This window comes from Conger conger, chromosome 9 (genome assembly GCF_963514075.1).
Source record: "Conger conger chromosome 9, fConCon1.1, whole genome shotgun sequence".
In the NCBI taxonomy this organism is placed as follows: domain Eukaryota; kingdom Metazoa; phylum Chordata; class Actinopteri; order Anguilliformes; family Congridae; genus Conger; species Conger conger.
In genome coordinates this window covers 33,957,090-33,980,744 of record NC_083768.1, presented here as the reverse complement: position 1 = coordinate 33,980,744, position 23,655 = coordinate 33,957,090, and the positions used below count along the sequence as shown (strand labels likewise).

The following is a 23,655-nucleotide window of genomic DNA, read 5'->3' as shown; positions in this document are numbered from 1 at the left end:
AAGCGTCGGTCTGCATGTTAATCACAGAAAACAAAACCCAATCTCTGTATAGCTGTAACTAATTAACAATCGCACACTGGCTCACGTGACACTTTCTCACGTCATTGGAATTTTGACATGAAGAGAGTGCTATGGTCAGATGTTTAACATGTTGGCCATATACAGCGTCAACATGTTTTGCAGCAAAATGAAATGTATACAAGGAGAAGCACCTCAAATTTTTCTGCCAGTAAAAACAACAACCATGCTCTGCAATGGCCATCTAAGTCTCCAGACTTAAATCCCATGAACAACTTGTGGTCTGAACTGAAGAGGGGGGTATTCCAAGGATATCAATGATTATCAAGTTCTGCATGGAGGAATGGTCAAAAAGTCCTCCAAATATGTTCTCTAACCATCTCACAATTATATGGATTGTGGCTGTAATCTTTGCCAGGGGTGTTTGCACAAAATATTAAACCAGCAGTGCCAATAATTGTGGAACCAGTTATTTGGGGAAATTATTTCAAATTTTATTTTAAAAGTGTAAGAATTTGGTTGATTTCATTGAATCATTAATAAAGCATACTACTTTAAGCATGTTGGACTGGATTATCTTTTAGTTTATCACACTTTTTCTGCAGATTTATCAGGGATGCCAATAATTCTGGAGCCCAATGCATGCTTTCAGTGGAGACACATTATTATAATATAATGTGCTTATATAATCACATCTAATCTAGTAAATTGTAGTTATGGAGGTTTAATGAAATGAGAGTAGGGTGATGAGAATCTTTGTAGGTTTTAATGTTGTGACAGGTTGTGAGGCAAGGGGCCCAGTGTATTAACCTAATTACCAGTGCCCCTGCCTACAGTAACATATTTTTGTCACCTGATCGGCTATGAAACGGGACTACTGAATTACAAATGCATACATAGTAGTGTATGTTGTGCACATTGATATTTGTTGGATATTTTAGCTGTGAAACAATTCTACACACCTGTTCGATCTGCAAGCTTATACAAAATGAATCCCACGTGACAGGTCTCGGCCAATCAGAATTTTATTTGTCAGTGCTGTGGTATAATAAAAAATAATTAACATAAAAAATGCTGTGGTAAGTCAGCTCAAGAATTCCAAGAATGCGCAACTAACTAATGTAAAGTCAAGTGGCTGCCTCAAGAAAGTTGTATAATGAAAAGTCAAAAGAGGTGCCACACTCATGGTAGGATAAAATGCTTTATTCAGTTCAAGTTAATTAGGCCTATATGATGTCTTGGCAATTAAATCTCACAAGTGTTTGAATAGCTATTGTGATGGTACCAGGCAAGACCTGCACAGGTAATTACAATTCATGAAGTACCAAATGTGAAAGATACGCAGTAAATCCAGTCAGATATAAGAAGCCAATCTCAGATATACTAGTGCAAAACATTCTTCCCTACTCTAGTGTACACATCCCAGTGAGAAGGGCAGGGGAAAAGTAAATGTACTAGTCCAGACTTTGACTTAAGATTGTAAAGAATATTTAGTGTACAGGTCTTGCTTGCAAGCATTTGAATTGCTGTAGAATAATACCATGTTGTAAATATGAAAAAAAAACAGTGACACCAGTAAAGAAATAAGAACTGAATGGCGGCAAAATGGTTTCTATAATTAAGTTATTAGATACATCAATATAAATCAATACACAATTAATTTTTGTGCATTAATTTAATTTATTATTGTGTTCCTTCTGTACACAAGGATCAACCTAACAGGGAAGAAAGTGTAAATAACCTTACTTTAAAGGGAAGCTTGTCTGAAGCTTTTGACTGGATATTTTCTACTTGCACAAAGCTGCGATTTCTTGGATGATTTTTGCCTTGTTGTTTTTCACATTCAGGCCTGACACCCGTATTAATTCATCCATCGTTTCTCTGTCGTAGGCTGGCCTGAATGTTGGATATGTCTCCCTCCACTTCTGGACATCTCCTGAGGGACAGATGGGATGAAATAAGAACATGGAGGAAAAGTGATATTGATAGCTTCTTTAATTCCATCATTATTATTTGAACTCTCAAAAGGAGCAACTGTGCTCTAACAGGAACCAGAGGTGCTGAAAGAAATGATGGAGTTATTTAATCAACCTCAGTATAATTCCAGAATAATTCATGGCTTGCAAATATAACTTGCTCACTAGAATATTTCTGAATGCTACAATTGTAGCATTTTATTTTTCTTGTTCGCACCCGCATGCACGCACACACACAGCGTTCAGAACTGATCTGAAGAACAAATAATGCTCAAAGGACAGTATGTCCGGATGAATGAAAATAGACGGAGACCTTCACAGTTGACCATGTTGAAGAGTGGGATGTGAATGACGGTGGGAGTATTTTCACTCTTGAACACGTAGAAGTCCTTTGGCTGCTTCCGGTCTTCTTCTGTAATTTCCACAGGGGGGAAAGGAATTCCTGTCTGCTTGCAGTGTTCTGCAGCCTGAGTCACTGTCTGGATGGTTGGACATAGACAGACAGTAAAGTTTTTTTCCCTCTTAAAAAATATTTTAATGTCAGACTTGCTCTTGTAGGAAAGGGAATTTATCAGCTGATGTAGCTAAGTGAATCTCACCATGAATGGATCCCCGGCACTGAAATCAAAGGAGAGGATGAGATTCACATTCCTTTCAGGCCGAAGAGCAGCCACATATGGAGAGTTCAACACGAGCCCTGCGTCTTCCAGATAACTGAGCTCATCTGACACCACCTCTTCTGGAACTGTGCTTTCTGGAGAGACACAGACGCAAGGCTATTTAGAAGGACATTACATTATTACACTATTGGCATTTGGCAGACGTTCTTATCCAGAGCGACGTACCGTTGATTAGCAGGAGACAATCTTCCCCTGGAGCAATGCAGAGTTAAGTTAACTGCTGTGCTGATCTTATTGTGGCTACACCGGGATTCGAACCACCGACCTTGTGGGTCCCAGTCATTTACCTTAACCACTACGTTACAGGCCGCCCAGAAGGAGAGACCGCAGCTCTGCCTGCCCATGGATGTCTGCTCATCTTTATATTTTACTGTATCAGAAGATCCTATTATTCAACTAGTATCCACTGAAGATAGTTAGCTATGTTATGGAAGAATGTAAACCGCTATAATGAGGCACATAAAAATGGTTCAATATTGAGATGATATGCAAGGTTATTGATAGTTTGTATCACCTAGTGTATCAAATGCACAGTTCCATTAGAATGAAATACCATACTTTTTTGTCTAAATGTGCTTGGTTAGGCTCACAAGCACAGTTTTCCGATGTTTAAATTCTCAAACTTTCTGGTCAGCTGAGAGATAGCTTGTTTTGTTGCAGAAGAGATGCCAGGGGGAGATCTAAATGGCTGTGTCAGCTCCTCATTTTGGTAATCAAAGACTCAACTAGGACTACTCAGCTCATGCAGAGAGAGAGAGAGAGAGAGAGAGAGAGAGAGAGAGAGATTTTTGCAGCAGAGAACAAAAGGGTCTTTAAAATGGAGCGAAAGAGAGGGGGAGACTTGCCATTCATGGAGAACTTGTACAGAAAGTTATATTTAGTGCCCCAGGTCCAGGTGCTCATCAGCGACATAGTCTTGAGAGTGATCTTGGTAACTGTGTTGGAAAGAGAAATCGAGATATTATGATTGTGTGCATTTCTCTGTCCCCATTTCACCTTATTGAACTCCCAAGGACTGTTTGTGTGTCGTAATCTATTTTACCTATGTATAAATTAGTAGAGAAAAGCTGTGTGTTGAAAAGCACTTACTTCTTACTCTCCCTTAAACGATAGTGTCATTATTTATATACACAGTGAGCTCTGTAAGTATTTGGACAGTGAAATAATTTTGGTTGTTTTGGCTTGGCACACCAGCACATTGATTTGAAATGAAGAAATTAATATGATATGAGATAAAATGCCAACTGTCAGAGTCACTTTGCGGATATTTAAGTCCGTACTGGGCGGTCCATGTAGGAATTATAGCCTTTTTTATACAGTTTATGCCATTTTAGAGGACCAGAATTAATTGGACTGTTGGTTGCTTATTTGGCTACTCTATTAGCTGTTCTGTTTCTTGGCCAGCTGTGCATCTCAGCATCACTAGTTATTGTGCTACAACAAAATCTCTACAGTTGATTCTAGGTATGGCATTTAGATTTGGAGTCTCTCAACATAAGGATAAAAGAAGAGTCTATACAACCAAGGCAGACCATAATGAAGCTGAAAAATCATAATAAAATTGATTAGAGACATACCCAATACATTTAGTTTGTCAAAATCAACTGTCTGATACATTATTAAGAAGAAGGAATGCACCGTTGAGCTCAGCAGTTGCAAACAACCATTAACATCATATCTGCTCAGACCCATCCAAATGCCTCAAAACTCATTGGACAATGTTTCACCTTGTAGGAGAGCAATGGGCCCAAACACACTGATAAAGCACCCAAGGAGTCAAAAATTATAAGGGCCAAGTCAATTACCCAACCTGTATCCAACTGAACATGCGTTTCACTTGCTGAAGACAAGACTGAAGGCAAAAATCCTCCAAAACAAACAGGAACTGAAGATGAACAGTACAGGCCTGGCAAAGCATCACCAGGGAAGATACCCAGCATCTGCTGATGTCATGTGCCTGCGTACGTGCGTTTGTGCGTATCTGTGTATTTCTATCTCTGCATCAGACCTGAAATTCATTGGACAATGCAGATATTAGCCTAGATTTGTTCTGTAATTCATTTGTTCTGAAGCCCAGTCAAAGAAAAGGGAAAGACTGGATACTGTTCGGTATATCAGCTTGTAGGTATAACATATGTAGTGCTTAAAAATATGCAATATCTGTTGAACAGTGGTGGATGAAGGTGAGAAGTGAGTTACTATATTACTTCCCACCAGCAGGTGGCCTCACTCACCATCTGATAAACCAGGCAAATACTCTTGGAACGTGCCGAATGCATCAAGAGCATATTCAATGAGAGATTCCTCTTTCTCCTCTTTGCTCTTTCCTGCTAAGTTCTTCTTAGGTTTGTCGACGTTTGCAGTATTTACATCTGGAAGAAAGGAGGCATTTAATAGATTCACTTGCTGACTGCTGAAATATTATCAAGGGACATTGTGAAGAAAGTGGGAAGAAATCCTACTATTTTTGTCATGCAGAGACCAGTAAGAATGTGTATGCTAGGGGACCCTTTTATAGGCTTCACACACAGTACACACAAACACAGACATACACATGCAGCACTAAATTTAGAAGGAGCAATGCAGCACTATGTGCCTTTCAATCGCTCCAAACCCACCCCGACCCCACCATCTTCAAAACAGATAGTAGATAGAAAGTACATAGATAGTAGGAAGATAGTTGGTGTGTCCAATACCTACCTGTCATCGTCTTATGTATTTTATCCACGTGCTTTTTGTTCTCCTCGTCATCGTCACAGTCAAAAAGGTTGAATATGCTTTCTAACGTGTCGCTTGCCATGTCATCCAAAGGGACTAAAAAGGGAGTGAGAGCAAGAGAGAGGAGCTGATGCAAATAGAGTCAGGAGACTCTAGATTGTAATATTTATGGAATGTGCGCAGTGCTCACCACTTACTGTAATCGAAGAACTTCTCTGTCATGCTACTGAAGAAACCTGTAACAGAAGGGGCAGGCATTAAACTGTTCCACCGAACATTCTCAACCATCTTTCCCTGTAGAGGCAGAGTGATAGCTGTAGCCCATTGACATTGATTTTAGGGATTTACCTTTTGTCAGACAGAACTACATCAGCTCTTTTAAAAAAAAGAGGGGACCAGACAGTCTGCATAGATACCTGTTTTCATTATATATTTAAGTACTTTAGCATTATGCCTAGCCCTATCATAGCAGTAAAGCAGGCTGAAATTTGAATGATAAAGTAATGGCAGTAACAAGGGAAACTAGAGGGCGAGGACAAACATGTGAATGTAAACCTTGCACCGATGATTCATTCCTCCCAGTTCATGTGGCATATCTTTTCATGCATTCATTGCCATCCATAAGAAATTAGTGAAAGATACTGAGACACAGAGACTGGGTGAAAGAAGGATTGATGTAGGACATATCAGGAGAATTCCAGACATTTTTCAGAAAAGTTGGCATCACGTAATTTGTTATCCTCACCTCCTTCTTCTTCGTCATCTTCTTCATCTTCATCATCATCTTCTTCTTCTTTTTCTTCTTCCTTTTCTTCGCTTCCGAACCCAAGTACGCGACTGAAGAAAGAACCTGTAAGAGAAGAGACTGGCGTTAGATGACTATTATTACTCTTCCACATGACATTCAAAGGCATCTTTCACTGTACAGCAGTACTTTGACCAGATAACCGTAGCCTGGTTTTGGTTTTGGGTAATAACAAAAATATTTTCCTGAATTTACTATTGGATAATATAGGCATAGCTGTATGAAGGTAGGTCATCTGTCTGTTTGTACAGTACCTTCTTTTGTTACAATACAAATTATTGCTTGTAGGTTAATATAATTGATGTGGCATATTGGAACTCACACTGTCACTATGGGAGGATTGCAACCTACTAGTACAGGCCAGGGATTCCAAGTGGTAAACAGGTACACAGATATACTCACTCTTTTGTAGCCTTAGATTGACTCTGTCAATCCCATCTGGTCAGAGGAGTCAGGCCCTTTTCTGTCCCTTTTTATTAAATCTATGATCATTGGTCGATGAGGTCAGGATCTCTCTGTCCTTTGCTTATAATCAGTAATGAAATGTGCAGGCAGGTGCAAGGCTTTGGGCATGAAGTCACTGGTGCCTGGGCAGGGGGAGAGATGGGCTGGCCACCCTAATCAGTGGGAGAGATGGGTACTTGCCAGTGTGGAGGGTAGTAATCGGTGGATACATTCTAATGGGAGTGACCAAGGATTTTCAATAAAGACAGATGTATCACTGAGTTTCTTTAGAGTTCTCTTGGCCTGCCCTTGAGATGCTCTCCCAGTGTACACTGGTACATACACTGTCACTGATTGGACCTGCTGTGGCCCTCTCATGTCTTGGGATTCGTTAGGCTGTTGCCGGGGAGCTGGTAACCACATCAGTTACACTTAAGGATGATACCGGGTATGATTCTATGTCATATTATTTCATTCTTTGTCATCGTGCTACTTGGATAGTAATCTGATTATTCTTCTAGGGTTCAAGTTTTTATCTTTTATACACTTCGCTCTGGATAAGAGCATCTGATCAATGCCTGTGATGTTATTTTTAGGACTTGGAACTGTACTTCCCTCTAGAGTTTTCAGCGCACTTGTCCCTGGTGCTTATTTACACTTTCTTGTGTGTTGCTCTGGATAAGAGCATCTGCTAAATTACTATAATGGAAAGTGATCTAATGTAATATCACTTTTTTGTATTCCTGAAAGTAACACTGATGTTCTTCACTACTGTACATCGCTCTGGATAAGAATGTCTCACGAGTGATTTAAATGTAAATGGTCAATATCATTATTCGTTTCATTGTCTTATTTAATTTTATTTAAATTAGTCTTATTTTTTTCTTTTTCTTATTTCTCCTTTTCAGGAGAATGCTTTAAAAGAAGTATCATTCATGGTCCTTACCTCCTTCTTTTTCTTCTTCTTCTTCTATCTTTTCTTCTTTTACCTTTTCTGTTTCTTCTTTTTCTTCGCTTCCAAACCCTAGAATTCTACTGAAGAAAGAACCTGTAACAGACAGGACTGCCGTTAGATGACTGTATGATTGCGTAACCATCTTTCACTGCAGAGGAGGAGTGGTGCCTGTAGCCTGTTGGCTTTGATTTTGGTGAATAGAGACCAAAACTGAGGCTGTGTGACACACACATTAATCTCTTCCATGGAATCCATTTAAGGACATAGTCGAATCTCAGTTATTAATTGTCTAACCTTTCCTGAAAAACTATCATTCCTCAGGACCTCACTGCATCAGGTCCTCCCAATATCCCTTTTGTCAGACAAAACAGCAAGGGAAGGGAATGTGGAATCAAACCCCGCCAGGGACACTACTATTTGTAATACAGGTTATGGAATCATTGGGGCATGGGGCATGGGGGTTTATTTGATGAGAAGAAGACCACCCACTACATAGTTTTCTCTGGAGGTCTCCCATCCAAGTACTAAACAACCTGACACTTGCTTAACTCCCGGGTGCATAGGAGTACTGCTGACATAACATGAGAATTCCAGGGATACACGTGAAAATTAGGGATCACATCATTATTGGGCCTCACCTCCTTCTTCCTCCTTTTTCTCCTTTTCTTCACTTTTTTCATCACTTCCAAACCCAAGAACGCTACTGAAGAAAGAGCCTGTAACACAAGGGACCGGTGTTAGATGACTGTGGGAATACACTGTTCACAGCCATCTTTCACTGCACAGAAAAAGTGAAAGATTGTCTCAGTTGTTTTGTCCAACCTTAGTTAAAAAGTTATCAGTCCTCAGAACCTAATCTCATTAGTCATGTTTTTCTGCATGCCAAAACCGAAAAGGTTTTAAGGGCTGTTTTCACACAGGATTTAGTTCCCTCCGAGGATATTGTTTTCATAATCCTCCATAATGGTGGTGACATCTTGTTTCAAATGTTGCTTATGCTATGATAGAAATGATTGGACACGCCCCCTGAGCAAGTGCCTCTGGCAAATAGCTAACTGCTTTTTGCAGTGAGAATGCTCAGCATCAGATTTTTAAATGAAAAAAGGAAACAAGAGATATGTATGTGCAACATCATATTATCAAGAAAATACACTTGTTTATATTGATGTTGCAGTTATGGTTTATATCATCATCAGTGTCAGTGTAATCTTGTTTAATTTGTGTTTTTCTTGCTCTCCATAAAAAGTGAATGACTGAGAGACAAGGAGTGATAGAAGAACTTTTGAGAGAGTGAACACATCATTCATAGTCCTCACCTCCTTCTTCCTTTTCTACTTTCTTTTCTTTTTCTTCCTTTTCGTTTCCTTTTTCTGTGCCTTTTTCTTTATCCGTTTCTTTTTCCTTTACATTTTCTTTCCCTTTTGTCATCTCTTTTCCTTTTGTCATCTCTTTTCCTTTTGTCATCTCTTTTCCTTTTTCTTTTCCTTTTCCTTTTCCCTTCGCTTTTGGTTTGACTTTTTCTTGTTCTTTTTTTTCAGCAGAAGCCTTTGCTTTTTGTTCCTTTCCTGAACTGAAAATGTCTGAAAGAGAGAGGGTTCAGGCCATGGTATGATTGCATGATTGAGCTCTACAGAGTACGCCAAAGCACTTTTCATATAAAGAGCTGTTATAATGTAAATGTGACACATACGCTTTAGCCACTGCCAAATGCTGTTCTTGATATGGTTGACATTTTCCTCCCCATCTGCAAGTGCACTGCCACACAGACCTGCACGTAAAATCTAAATTTATCAGTTATCATGGTGACCACATATACGGACAGTATATGTGACATAGGACATTAGAAGAGCAGCATTCAGTTAATAAAGTGTCATGGTGAGCACACAAACATGCAGTTAGCAGAGCGGTACCTTGCAAGTACAGCATGTCTCTCTCTGCCGCTTTCTGCTTGAGTACCCCAGCTTCAAACTGGCTTCTGCTGGTGGACGTGTCCACAAAGGCTCCCAGGTGAGAATAACCCACTTCATGAGGACTGAGCTCAAACCAGCAGGCTGAAAGACAGGAAATTAATATTTAAAGTTCCCTCCAAGAGCATGCTAACAGTTGAGGGAATATACTGAAGGCATTCGAATGTGTACAGTACAGAAAGTACAGACAATTAGCTGGTATTCCATGGCATTTACACGTGTATACACTCATTGGCCACTTTATTAGGTATTTCCTACTTACTTACTTACTTTTTGGACCTATGTGAACTTATACAGAAGTACTTAAGAATGCTAAGACTGCTGTATACTGTACTACTACAACTAGCAGCAGTAGTAGTTGTAGTCATAGTATATGTGTTTATGTGTGTGCACTACATGCTGTTTCACATACATACCTATTTTATCCCCTTTGTCTTTTAGACCCTGATCATTCACCGTGTAGATGGGGTATGGGTTTGTTGCTTCCAAATTTCTCAAATCTGAGAGACGAGTGGTGTTAATCTGAAGGATAACAAAGAGTGAGTCACTTTTATATATTGAATTATCTTTCTTTGAATGTGACAATATGGTAATTTGTACAGCATTGCTACATGTCACAATCCAACGCTGCTTATATTTGTAAGTGTTTTAAATGAATTAAGTGTAATTGTAAATTCAATGTTGAATGAAAAATGTACTGACCTTTTTTACAAAGCCATAGACTACTGTTGCTGCCCAGAAATCCGTAAGAGAGAAGTTTTCATCGTCAACTGCTTGAGACAACCATTTTACTAATTCTGACACATCAATATCAGTCTCTGTTAATCTCTTGACCAGATCGTCTTTTACACTTGGAAATTTTGAAGACCAGGCAGGCTCTTCGTACATCGAGGTCATACACCTGTGTGTTTACGAGAGAGAGAGAGAGAGAGAGAGAGAGAGAGAGAGAGAGAGAAAGAGAGAGAGAGAGAGAGAGAGAGAGAGAGAGAGAGGGAGAGAGAGAGAGAGATGCAAGTGAGTGATGACCCCAAATGACAGAGACAAGTTTCTGGAATTTGAAATTCAGAAGGGGAAAGCTTCTAACCAGGTTGATCCTGAGACTCCACACAGGTAGAGGATGCAGTTGAGTAGATTCTCATTATACATCTGGTCAATGCAGCCCAACAGTCCTATCATAGCCCTCTGTCCCCCACCTGAACCCAGAACAGCAATGCGAGGGACACTCTTCTGAAAAAGACAGAGAGAAAGGGGATGGGGTATTACAGGAGACCCCAGAAACCTGAAGGCAACTTTAGGGGAAGGTAGGAAACATTCAAAGTGTTTTGAAATTGGGTAACCTATACTTTTTATACTCACCGATTCACATTGAATTCCATGGTCCTTCATGCATTTCTCAACATTCTTCATTCTCTCCTGCACAAATTTAATCTCTCCTTCATTGAGTGACTTAGCCAGTCGAACACGCTCACTGCAAAGAGACAAAAATTGAAACTTGAAAATGTAAATGTATAAATGTTATATACAGTGAGCTCCAAAATGTTTTGGGACAAATATATATTTTTGGTCTGTAAACCGTACTGTACAGTTTTCAATTTGGAATAAAGTAATTCACATTATTAGAGGGTATTTTATATATTTTGTTTTCACCATATATAAATTACAGCACTTTTTATACATGGTCACCTCATTTCAGGGCACCAGAATGTTTTGGATTAATCAGGTGTGTTCAGTTACTTCCTTATATACTACAGGTATAAAATATCTTTTACAGTTGATGCCCGAAGAATCACCAGAATTAATGAAAATGAGAAACCTGCAAAACTCAGACTGATCAGGTCTTCATGCATGTGTCAGTCACTACTGTGTGCAGAAGACTTCACAAACTTTTCAAACCACTAGTTAGCCGCAAAAACAGGATGGCCATGTAACATTTTACTAAGAAGTACCTAAAAGAGCCTGTAGCATTCTGGACGAAGGTGTTGTGGACAGATGAGACCAAGATTAACTAGTATGATGGTAAGAGCAAAGTGTGGAGGCCAAAATTCTACAGTTATCCAATCTCTGAATACTTTGTATGAAACAATTTGATTTCACAGCAGCGCCTGAGATCACAGAATAAATCATATAAAAAAAGTTTTAAATGTACATAGGTAATGTTTATTTCGTTGCAGTCACTTCAGTTATATCCAGTACATGCATCTTGACAGTTATTTTGTTTATATAAATGTTTGTATAATCCAAAATGCTCCCGTTTGTATGCAATGTTTATTTGTTAGACGCTATTTTCTATTGACTCAGATGCACGTTATTATGCAATGTAGGGGTTAGAAATACTATGATGGTATTCTTTAGCTTTGTCTTATACCTTTGGAATGATACATTTTTAAATAAACATGAAGAAAACAATGTTTGTTGTAATTGTAGGCTACAGTATGTTGCGAAAGGAGGGTTGAAATGTGGTGAGATTTCAAACTGTGCAGACTTCAGCACATATCATTGATTATTATTACTTACTTAAATATGAACAGTTCATTAGTGACTGCCCTAATAACCACTACAGATTCATGTGTACAGTTGTTGGCTCAATTATTTGTGATACATTTTCCAAAGAAGCGTGAGAGACATGAATCAGGAGCGGAAGTGGGCCCACAGAGACTGCTTATTTATTGGGCCCAGATTTTTGTGCTGCACCCCTGGACAGATATACATATAAAAAAAAGTAATCTAAGTGACTTTGACTGTGGAATGATTGTTGGTGGCAGACAGGATGGTTTGAGTATCTCAGAAAACATTAGTTAAAAATTAGCGAGTAGCAGTTTCCACAGACAGAAACATCTTATTAATGAGAGAAGTCAGAGGAGAATGGTCAGACTGATCAAAGCTGACGGAAGGTGACAGTAACAAAATAACCACACATTACAACAGTGGTATGCAGAAGAGCATCTCTGAACACCCAACACATCGTAACTCCAAGTAAATAGGCTATAGCAGTAGAAGTCTAAAAAATAAGTCTAAGAAATACCCAATAAAGTGCTCGGTGAGTGTACTTAAAGCAACACGCCCCCAAAACAAGCAGGAGCTGAAGATAGCTACAGTGCAGTGCAGGCCTGGCAGGGCATTACCCGAGAAGATATTCAGCACCAGGGTCTCACAATTCAAGCAGCCATTGCATGCAAAAGATATGCGAAAGAGGCCTAAACATTTACACTTTCATTTACATAACAGTAATACTCTGTGTGTGTGTGTGTGCGCGTGTGTGTGCGCTTGTGTTGGTGTGGGTGGGTGCATGCGTGCACAACATATTTTATTATTTAAAGACAAATATAAATGTACATTTACACTTAAGTAAATATGAAAGATAAGCAAAGGACATATTTGTTTCCTTTAACGACATTGGGCCACACTTTGTAATAAGGTTCCATGAATTGGTATTTGCTAATATAGTTCTGTTAATGTATTTGTGCCTCATGTTAAAAACTATATTAGTTATTGCCAATTCATATTGGAATTATAAAGATAGTTAATGTATTTGTTCATGTTAACAAATTAACCGTAAAAATATGTAAATTCTATGGTTTGCTAATGTATAAATATTAATGTACAAATATGGTAGTTAGTTGTTAACAAATGCATTAACTAATGAAAAGCTTGCTTACAATGTTTTTAAAATTTTGCGTAATTTGCTACTTTGGCCTCCAGTAAATAAATTGGACATCTATGTTTGTTGTAATGTGTCCTGCTGAAGGTACACTTGTATGGGTGCTGATGGTCAGGTTTCATGTGTCAACAGCTAATAATCAAATGCTTTTTTCTGGTCTTTTACCTCAAATGGCCGAGTTAACTTTTAAGGTACAAGAGGTAATTTCGGACTTCTAATGGTCAAGAGAGGAATAGCACCAACACCTTCAAACCACAACAATGTTTATCCCTCGCCTTCTCTGTAAACACACTACATTGAAATGCCATTAGCTGGGGCAATTAGAACCAATTTTCAACCAATGAACTTGAATTATTGTACTGTTATACAATGTGTCAGGCTGTCAACTGTAACTTGATACCTGAATTTAAGGACTATAAACACAGTGAGTCAACATGTCAGTGAGCCTTTTTAATGATAGGAAGGGATTTCATGTGAATTACCTAATGAGAGAGCAATGCTGACAGAAGTAGCCTACTTCAATATGTATAATAAGGAGGCTAATAGCAGTCCAATCAGAATAAACAACTCAGAAAAGCTATGGCATAATAACCGACAATGAAATGTCACAAGTAATAAAAGAATAACAAATTTTAAAAAGATTACCATTGAGCTTCTTTGAAAAACCACATCTGCAAGAATAGGAAAATCAGTAGAGTGAGATATCCAAACATTTCTTATCTGGAGCAATTAATAGAAAAGCAACATTTTATCAAAATAAATAGAGAAATAAAACATTTGTGAATTCTACCACAACAAACAAATTATTACATTTCCTAGGTGTCATGTGACGCATCAAACTATTCCTGAAAGCACGGAAAACAGCCCAGCTTTAATATTATAGGCTCTTCTGGTTAATGTATACAACACAATTTCTGCATTACTTGTAGATTTATCATAAATGGATAACTGACCAGAGCAACAGCAGTTTTGTGTAATAATATTACCTTGCAGACTTCTTCTGGTGCAGTCGGTTCTATAAAAATACAAACTACAAATACTCAACACTCAGTGCGGTGTAGATTGAATTGACCTGAATATCATAATAAGCAGTTTATATACTGCGTAAAAAGTGTCACTTCCTGCACCACCTTTGTGGGTGGGAACAACAATCAAATCCTTTTTCTAAAGAAAGAAAAAAGAAAAAATCCTGCATTTAAAATCCTGGAATTTTAAACCTGTAGCCCCCAATGCTTACGTATATCATTAGAATAAGCATTAATATTCATTATTTCATTTTGAATGGGAAATGTCTGAGAAATTGTTTGCTAATGTTAACTGTGTCTCTTTACTCTCTTTGCATTCTTTTTTGAGCGATTCTTATTGTTGCTCTTTTAAAGAATCATAGCTGCTTCCTATGACCATTTTCTGTCAATTTATGGTGGAACTTTCAAGAAAGTTGCCAAAACTGGTGCTCTGTTGAATCTGTCAGTACATGCAGAATGAATAGCAGCTGTCCCACATCATTGTAATATATGTAAATATTTGAAATACCTGTTTCAGAGTCTGTATGAATAGGATGAGGTGAACATATCTGCTGCTGTTGTGGACTACTCCGCAAAATGTGCCAAACCTGAAAGCTTGAAGTCATCAGGAATAATGAAAATATGTTCCTTTATCAGACCAGGGTGAGTCAGATCCAAAGAATAACGGTGCTTTAATTCTGTCTGTGCCATGTCCAGTGAGTCACTGCAGCAGCGCTGTCCGTGGCATGAAAGATACTCTCCTTGACTTAATATAGTGTTGCATTATGTGGGAGAACACATGCCATTATGCAGTCACAGAATCAGGCTTCCTCTCCTTAAAATAACATTTTAATGTAAGATGGATATGAATTGGAATATGAACCTGCCACCAACATTACTGATAGCTTTATTTCCCTGTAGGTATTCATAATAGTGAATTCATTTGAATTAAATAAGATTATGGAAATATAGTAAAAGAATAGCCAAAAGTCATTTTCGGATTGTTTGTTTGAGGTATACTTCTCAGTGTGAGATCACAAACCCATGGACATCCATGAACCAAATGACATCCACGAGATGGCTGCTCATACAATTACAGGTCCACCAGCATACAGTTCTTTGTCAGAAATGGAGTGGCCTGTAGCGTAGCGGTTAAGGCACATGACTGGGACCCCCAAGGTCGGTGGTTTGAATCCCAGTGTAGCCACAATAAGATCCGCACAGCCGTTGGGCCCTTGAGCAAGGCCCTTAACCCTGCATTGCTCCAGGGGAGGATTGTCTCCTGCTCAGTTTAATCAACTGTACGTTGCTCTGGATAAGAGCCTAATGCCATTAATGCAATGTAATGTAAAAATGCTAAATAAATCACAGATTGATTGATTTATATTAGGTAATTTAATGCTAATTCAATGTTAAAGTGATAGCAAATAAAAGAAACCACAGTATCAAGCTCCTGCCCTAGTGTGATATGTGTAGTCTATAATATTATATACAGTATAATGCTGTATTCTGTGTGAGTATATGTATCATTACACAGTCACACAGCTCCTTGTTTTTAATATAAAAGGCGTCTGATTTTGAATATGTGACATTGTGCCAAGACATTTACGCAGTTTTATTCAACCATACAAATGCAAAAATGAGATGTGTTTTTTTCAACTTCTTTGTGAGAATGTGTATGTAGGTTTATGTAATTGAGGTTTATGTAAACAATGTTAAACATACCACTTAGCACTTTAAAGGCAACAATGAAAAAATTAAGACACGTGGAATGGTTAAAAAAGCCATCACAGTTTAAGAATTGCCAGCTGGAGTTAGCAAGTCTCAGAAATAGCCATAAAATCACACCTCATACCACCAAGCCTCTGGAGTTTACCAAATGTCATTGGATATATGACTAGAAGAGAGTGGTGTGGTCATATACACCATTAACAACATTAATTGTGAAAACTGTTTTTTTTATACAAATTTATTTTGCTGATTCCATTGAATAATGAATGAATCATGAATTATTATGAATTGTGCATATTTATCAAAGGCGGCAATAATTCTGGAGCCCACTGAATATCTAACTGTATAAATAATCTATGGACATTTTAACCTCCATTTAACCAGGGTAGTCACAGTAAGATCCATGAGGAGATGTCAGCCAGGCAGGCAGATATTCGCTCATGAACCTTTGTGGCAGAGGGACGGAAAATTCAGTGTCATTAGCAAAATAGTGATGTGAGAAGCCATGTAAACCAATTACTGAAGCAAGAAGTGTAGAGTAAAGGGAAAACAGCAGAGGCCTGTGGGACTCCTGTGAGAAGGGGATGAGGTGCAGATGGACCCCCTCCAGGTGACCTAAGGGCCTATCAGCTAGATAGGAAGCAAAGATACTGTAGGTTTATGTAATTGAGGTTTATGTAACTGATAATTTGCATTGCAAATATAAGGCTAGCAGTTCCTGTAATTTAATGCTTATCAGGTAACAATAAATTAGAACAAGTGTTTCTTAGTAGTATACAAAGCACTACATTCATATTCAGTAATATTCTGTAACAAGTGTTAAAAAAAGGTGAATGATACCGATCTGGGCACGGATGGTGGCACGGATGGTGCAGTGGGTAGCACTGCCGCCTCACAGCAAGGAGGTCCTGGGTTCAAATTCCCGTCGGCCGGGGCCTCTCTGTGCAGAGTTTGCATGTTCTCCCGTGTCTGCGTGGGTTTCCTCCGGGTACTCCGGTTTCCTCCCACAGTCCAAAGACATGCAGGATAGGCTGATTGGAGAGTCTAAATTGCCCGTAGGTATGAGCGTGTGAGTGAATGGTGTGTGTGCCCTGCGATGGACTGGCGACCTGTCCAGGGTGTATTCCTGCCTTTCGCCCAATGTATGCTGGGATAGGCTCCAGCCCCCCTGCGACCCTGTTCAGGACAAGCGGATTAGGATAATGGATGGATGGATGGATACCGATCTGTGTCTGGAACTGTGAATTGGGACTACTTCTGCCACTGTGTATACCTGAACCAGTCTGTCCTTCTATGCGTCGCTCAGTCTCAGAGAGTCAAAGTCTTCTACAAAGTAATCTACATACATAAGCTCCAAAAGTCTGAGACCACAAATGGTAAAAAGTTGGCATTTATATAACGCCTTTATCCAAAGCGTATAATTGATGCTTCTTATTCACCATTCCCACACACACACCAACAGCGATTGGCTGACTGTCCTCATATTGCCATTGCTTTAATGGCAATGTGCAGTCAAGCAGGCATGGACTCCACGAACTCCACCTGATGATTTATGCTATCCCAGCATTGCCTGCAGGCCCACCCCATTACCATGGAAATATTTTGCAAGGTGTCATTTTAACAACTGTGTTGAAAGGAAACAATGAAGAACACATTTGGCTATTAAAGGGGTGAATGCTCCATTGGATTGCCAGCACATACAGTGGGCTGCAGAATTATTGCCACCTTTAATAAGAATGAAGAAAAAGGCTGCATGTAAAAAACAACACAGATAAGAATCTATATGGGAAAACTACATACTTTTCTTTCAATACATTTACTCTCATTTCAATGTTTTTTTTATTAAGTAATCTCAATATTTCTGAAAACCATAGGTTGATTGGCACCCATAACAATTATTAAACATAGGTCACAGGTCTGGTAATTGAAGAAGAAAATACATAAATGGTCAAACATACCACTTAGCACTTTAAAGGCAACAATAAAAAGTAAGACACGTGGAATGGTTAAAAAAACCATCACAGTTTAAGAATTGCCAACAGCAGAGGCCTGTGTTGGCGATTGACGATTGATCATGTAAAATACCACTGACAGGTCAAGGAGGATCCGGAGAGAGGTGAAGGACGAGACTTGTAGTGGCAAGAGCATCTGTCACAGCCAGGAGAGCAGTCCCCGTCGAGTGTCTGGTGAGGGTAGAGCAGGTTGTGCTGTTGGAGAAAAGATAAAAGTTGTTCAAGTTCCAGAGCTTTGGAGAGAAAAGGTAGTAGTAATACAGGTAGATAGTTCCTAACATCAGAGGGGTCCAAGGTTGGTTTCTAAATGAGCTGAGTTACATTTTGATTCAGGAGAACTTTACAACTGGCAAGGGAGCCATTGATAATGAAGGACAGATGATGGAATAGGATCAAGTGGAGAGGAGTTTGTGCAATGGTTTGTGACAAGTTGAAGTATGTCTGTGGGTTACAGCATCTTGAAGGAGGTCAGTGAAGCAGTTGGGGAGTAGGTGGCATCATTGGATGAGAGAAGGAGTTCTGGTTACTAGCCACTTTCTCTTTACAGTGCTTCCTTAGTCAGGTATACAAAACATTTCAGTATCAATCTTGATTCCAGGCTTTTTGCCTCTGGTCTTAACTCAGGCTTTTGAGTCTGTTATTGGGGTTTGTCAACATGAGGACCAGAGCTGTGCTGATGACAGTCAAGGAAGTCATTCTGAGGCTGAGAAATAAGAAAAAGCAGTCAGATACATTGGCCAAACAATATGGATGCCAAAACAAACAAGTTGGAATATCATTAAGAAGAAAGAGAGTACTGGTGTATGGTTGGGATCATTGCCTTTCTATGGGATGAAGCACCGTCCAATGTGTTTGGAGGCAGATAAGATGCTTCTGTACATTTCAGACTCTTCTAAGCACTACTGAGCAAACTGTAACTTATCCCGTTTTGCAGCAAACAAAATTGCATCTTGCAGTGTAGCCTCTGTAGATCCGCTTGTGAAGGATTCTGTGAAGAGTAGTCGCATCCATACCTTACCCCTGAAGAGTGTTTCTGATCTGTCAAACAGGATTTTCTTGATTATCGTAAGAAGTACTCAACTGTAGAGATTTCTCTTGGCCTATCAGCCCCATTGCAATTACTGAGCTCACCAGTGCTCTCTTTCTTCTTAATAATATTGAAATCCAACGTGTGAAGTAGGCCTACAGAGCCGAAAGAACACAAACTGCACCACTGTCCACGTACTGATTGTAATATATTTACATGGCAAATACTGTACAAATAATATCTTGAACATTTCCATAGGCAGGATCCTGGAGCTGCGGGATTTGGGTGTGGTTGGCCTTTCTTGTTCCTGTTTTTGGCCTTTCTCATCACTGTGTGGATTCTCTGTCTTTTATTTAGTAGTTACAGGTAGGGTTGCAAAGCGAGATAATTATCCAGTCATTTTCTGTAGTTCAGGACGATTTCCTGAATCTCATGACCCCACACAATTGAATCACAATTGGAATAGGATTGTCTAGATTCGCAAGAAAAGATGAAGCTATCTGTGTTTGAGATAAATAAATAGCCTAGGTCAAGCAAGTCACAGGTTTTCCATAAAATTTTAAGTTTACTTGTTTGACCTAGGCTATTTATTTACTGAGGGGTGTTTTTGTGTGAATAGGTAAATTGTAAAATATTCTAGTTACATAAAATATATGAATCAATGAACAAAAAAAAAAGCATTACTTACTTAACCAAAACAGCTAGGAAATTACAAAGGGGTTTTTTAATATATTTTGTCATTTCTATTTTATGGGGTATTTTATGTGGAAAAATAACAAAAAATCTGTTTTTTATTTAAAGGCATACTATGCACAGGCAATCTGTCTGTGTTCACATCTGCCAAATACCTTGCTTGTCTACTTGTATTTGTTATTCAAAAAACTCCTTGGGCCTCTTCTGGGCGTGGCCTTTTTATTTCTGCGCTGTATGTTTTGTGCTCATACGCTCTATGATCCAATAGAAGGAGGAGGGCTCCTAAAATTGGTTACTACAGTTTAGAGTGGGGTTTGCGACTACTAAAGTTGATGGTTTATATTATAGAATCATATTAGACCTCGGTGTCTCAGCTCATTGCTCCCATGCCACACGGTCATCTGCTAAAGAGGCGGGGTTGAAAATAGGTCATATACAACACAGGGGTGAAGCAAGGAAAGAGATTCTGCAGTCCACCTTTAACCTAACCTTCGTCGAGACTGCACTCCTCTCTGTCAATGAGTCCCTTCAGGCTGCACAAACAACCTCTCTCTCCTCTGTCCTGATCCTTCTTGATCTCTCTGCGGCGTTCGGTCACGGTCAACCACTCCACCCTCTTAGCCTCCCTGGCATCTACAGGGATCTGTGGCACAGCCTTAGAGTGGATCAAATCTTCTTAGCCTCCCTGGCATCTACAGGGATCTGTGGCACAGCCTTAGAGTGGATCAAATCTTATCTCTCTGGCCTGTCCTCCCAGGAGTCCTGGGCTGGAGGAGTGTCAACCCCTCGCCCCCTTGTTACAGGGGTCCCCCAGGGCTCAGTCCTCGGACCCCTCCTCTTCTCCATCTACATGAGATCCCTTGGCCCCGTTATCTCTGCTCATGGCATCTCCTATCATCGTTATGCCGATGACACCCAACTCTTTCTCTCCTTCCCCCCATTAGACACACAGGTCTCTACCCGTATCTCCGCCTGCCTGAGAGACATCCAGAGCTGGATGGGCAACCACCATCTAAAGCTCAACCCAGGTAAGACAGAGATAATCTTCATCCCTGCTTTAACCTCTCCCTTCTCTGATTTCTCCATCTCACTAGGGGATACCACAGTGACCTCATCCCCTACTGCAAGAAACTTTGGAGTGGTGATGGACAACAGGCTATCCTTCTCTGAGAACATCGCTACGGTGACCCGGGCGTGCAGGTTCTTCCTGTACAACATCCGGAGAATCCGACCCTTTCTCACCACCTACTCCACTCAGCTCCTTGTTCAAGCAATGGTCCTGTCCCGCCTGGACTATTGCAATTCTCTGCTGGCTGGCCTTCCAGCATCTGCCATCAGACCCCTACAACTGATGCTGATGCTGCAGCCCGTCTGGTATTCAATGTTCCAAGACATTCACATGTCACCCCCCTGCTCCGCAACCTCCACTGGCAGCCTGTTATGGCTCGCATCAAATTTAAAACTTTGGTGCTTGCATACCAGGCAGTTAAACGATCAGCCCCTATATATATTCAATCCCTTATCAAGACTTATACACCAACAAGACCCCTCCGTTCTGCCACTTCGTGCCGTCTGGCACCTCCTCCTCGCCACACCTGCACCTCACGCTCACGACTGCTGTCTGTCCTGGTCCCACGGTGGTAGAATGACCTCCCGGTGGATGTCAGAACGGCAGAGTCTCTGACCTACTTCAAGCGCAGACTGAAGACCCATCTCTTCAGGCTACACCTTTCCCTCCCCAACTCACCACCATGATTAGCCTTAGACTGTAATGGCACTTATGTATAGATTGTATAGATATTGTTACTTGTATAGGTATTGTTGTTTTTTTATTGGCTGTTGTATTGTTGTATTCTCGCTGCCAACTGTGGTATGCTAGTTTGAAAGTTGATTGTACTCTTCAAGGGTTCTGATTTTCTGTATGTTTACACTAGGACTTGGAACTGTACTGTCCTCTCAGGTCCTCTTTGCACTTGTTCTTGTGTTTGATTTGCACTTTGTTGTACGTCGCTCTGGATAAGAGCGTCTGCTAAATGCCATGTAATGTAATGTAATGTAATTTCAGACAAAAGATTAAGCTATTCCTAATTGATGGGCCTCTCTACCTTGGCTGTGTGAGATAAAAGGTTTGCTCAGGCCCTTGTGTGTTTGAAGCGGACATGTTACATCACATTACATGTGGGCAAATGTGGGGGATTGGATATTTTGGATAACAAGCTTTTGCACCTTAATCCATTTCCTGCTTTCGTTTTGTGAAACCACAAACAAAAAGCATGGGTTAAGAACAAAAAATAATTTAGATCAATGGTCAAAAAATAGATCATAAAAAGGACAACAAAAAAGACAGATCCATGAAAATAAACTACAAAAGAAAATACATATTAAAAGTGAAAGTAAAAGATGAATTTCACTCTTCAAGGTGTATGACTTCATTCATAAACATTTCTAAAACTACTATTACAAATATTATGAAAAGTCCAGACTGGGTTTATTAGGGGTGTAACGGTACACAAAAATATTGGTTTGGTCTACCTCTGTTTTTGATTTCATACTTTGAGACTTGCAAAACTGCTTCTCACACATGAACATGTATGATGTGGCAGACTGGTCAGTTTCTAGCAGAACAAAATTGAGTATAACACCAAGTCAGAATGAGAATGAGCTCACAGTTCTTAATAGAAGTTCCATACAAAATGATCTCAAAATTCCTAGAACTCACAATTCTAGTCACAGGGGTTGGAAACCCAATAGAAACCCATATATGTATGTTATGTAACTAAGGAGGTGTAGGGTTGTTTAGAGTAGCTCCTGTCCTTTGTGGAATGCAATCATAATGAATGGTGTCTAGTGGGATATTGAAACATTGATCTGTTCCACCTCAAGCACATCTGATCCAGCTAATCAAGGGCTTGGTTAGTTGTATCAGGTGTGCTGTAGGTGGAGCACTCGAGGAGAGATTTAGGAAACACTGCTTTGGTGCATTATACGACAGAGTAATCATCGGACTCAATGACATCCATGAGATGGCTGCCCATACCATCACCAGCATACAGTTCTTTGGTTGTTTGATTGACTGATATGAGGTAATTTAATGTTAATTTAATGCTAAAGAACTGGCAAAATTAGAGTACCAGTAGTATCAGTATAGATCGAACTGTACGGATAATCTGTGTACATTTGAACCTTTATTTAACACGGGTATTCACAGTGACTACCCTCTCTTTTACTAACCCTGGAGCCTACGTGTCTTTGGATTGCGGGAGAAAACCAGAATACCTGGAGGAAACGCACGCAAACACAGGAACAACATGCAAGCTCCAGGCAGACTGAGAGCCAGACCCTCCTTCTTATCAGACCTGGCTAACCGCTGCACACCATGCTGCTCATTTCCAACGTTACATCATAAGCTCTATTTCTTTGTTAAATTTCTTTGTATGCTAGATCTGGCAGAAATGCAAAACCATGAAAATCATGATCAACTCAGGACACGGTTGCCTGCATTTCCCAAACAAACAGTGGATCATAAAGCAATCATAAAAATGGAAATGCTAGACCAGGTTATTCAAATCCAGTACTGATGATGATCCTTTAACCAAATTGTTTGCTGTGCTGTAGGTCTTCTTCTTGTGAGGCAGGGTATCTCTTTCTGCATCACAATGCGTGAATGAAAAGAAAATAGTTATTTTTGCTTGCTCGGCTGCTTCAGAACTTTTTGCAGTTGACTTCTCTTAAATCTTTCGTGGTATACGAGTTTAAACCACTAGGTTATTTTACCACTAGGTGGCACATTCACACCATGTTCACCATTTAAATATTGAAACCATGGCATTTTTCATCTTCCAAGGATAAATAGAATTAATGCCAAACAGAAGTATTTGATTCAATACATTATATTCTTACCTTTCCAACTTAATACTTTAGCTTATAGACCGCTCCAGGAACAGGGGTGAAACATCTCAAAAACAAA

At 39.7% G+C, this 23,655-nt stretch overlaps 1 protein-coding gene across 1 annotated transcript; it reads right to left on the bottom strand.

Moving 5' to 3' along the window:
• Positions 1 to 1,254: 1,254 nt before the first annotated feature.
• On the bottom strand, positions 1,255 to 14,250 carry LOC133137636 (cytosolic phospholipase A2 gamma-like). Its single transcript, XM_061255976.1, has 17 exons — positions 14,208 to 14,250; positions 13,867 to 13,892; positions 10,920 to 11,031; positions 10,648 to 10,790; positions 10,266 to 10,464; positions 9,980 to 10,085; positions 9,507 to 9,647; positions 8,235 to 8,312; positions 7,588 to 7,689; positions 6,138 to 6,242; positions 5,590 to 5,628; positions 5,375 to 5,488; positions 4,909 to 5,046; positions 3,520 to 3,609; positions 2,594 to 2,748; positions 2,308 to 2,473; positions 1,255 to 1,954 (listed from the first exon to the last, which is right to left on the bottom strand). Exons 2-17 carry the CDS (start codon positions 13,890 to 13,892, stop codon positions 1,806 to 1,808), a joined length of 1,863 nt encoding a protein of 620 aa, XP_061111960.1. The 5' UTR covers positions 14,208 to 14,250; the 3' UTR covers positions 1,255 to 1,805.
• Positions 14,251 to 23,655: the final 9,405 nt, after the last annotated feature.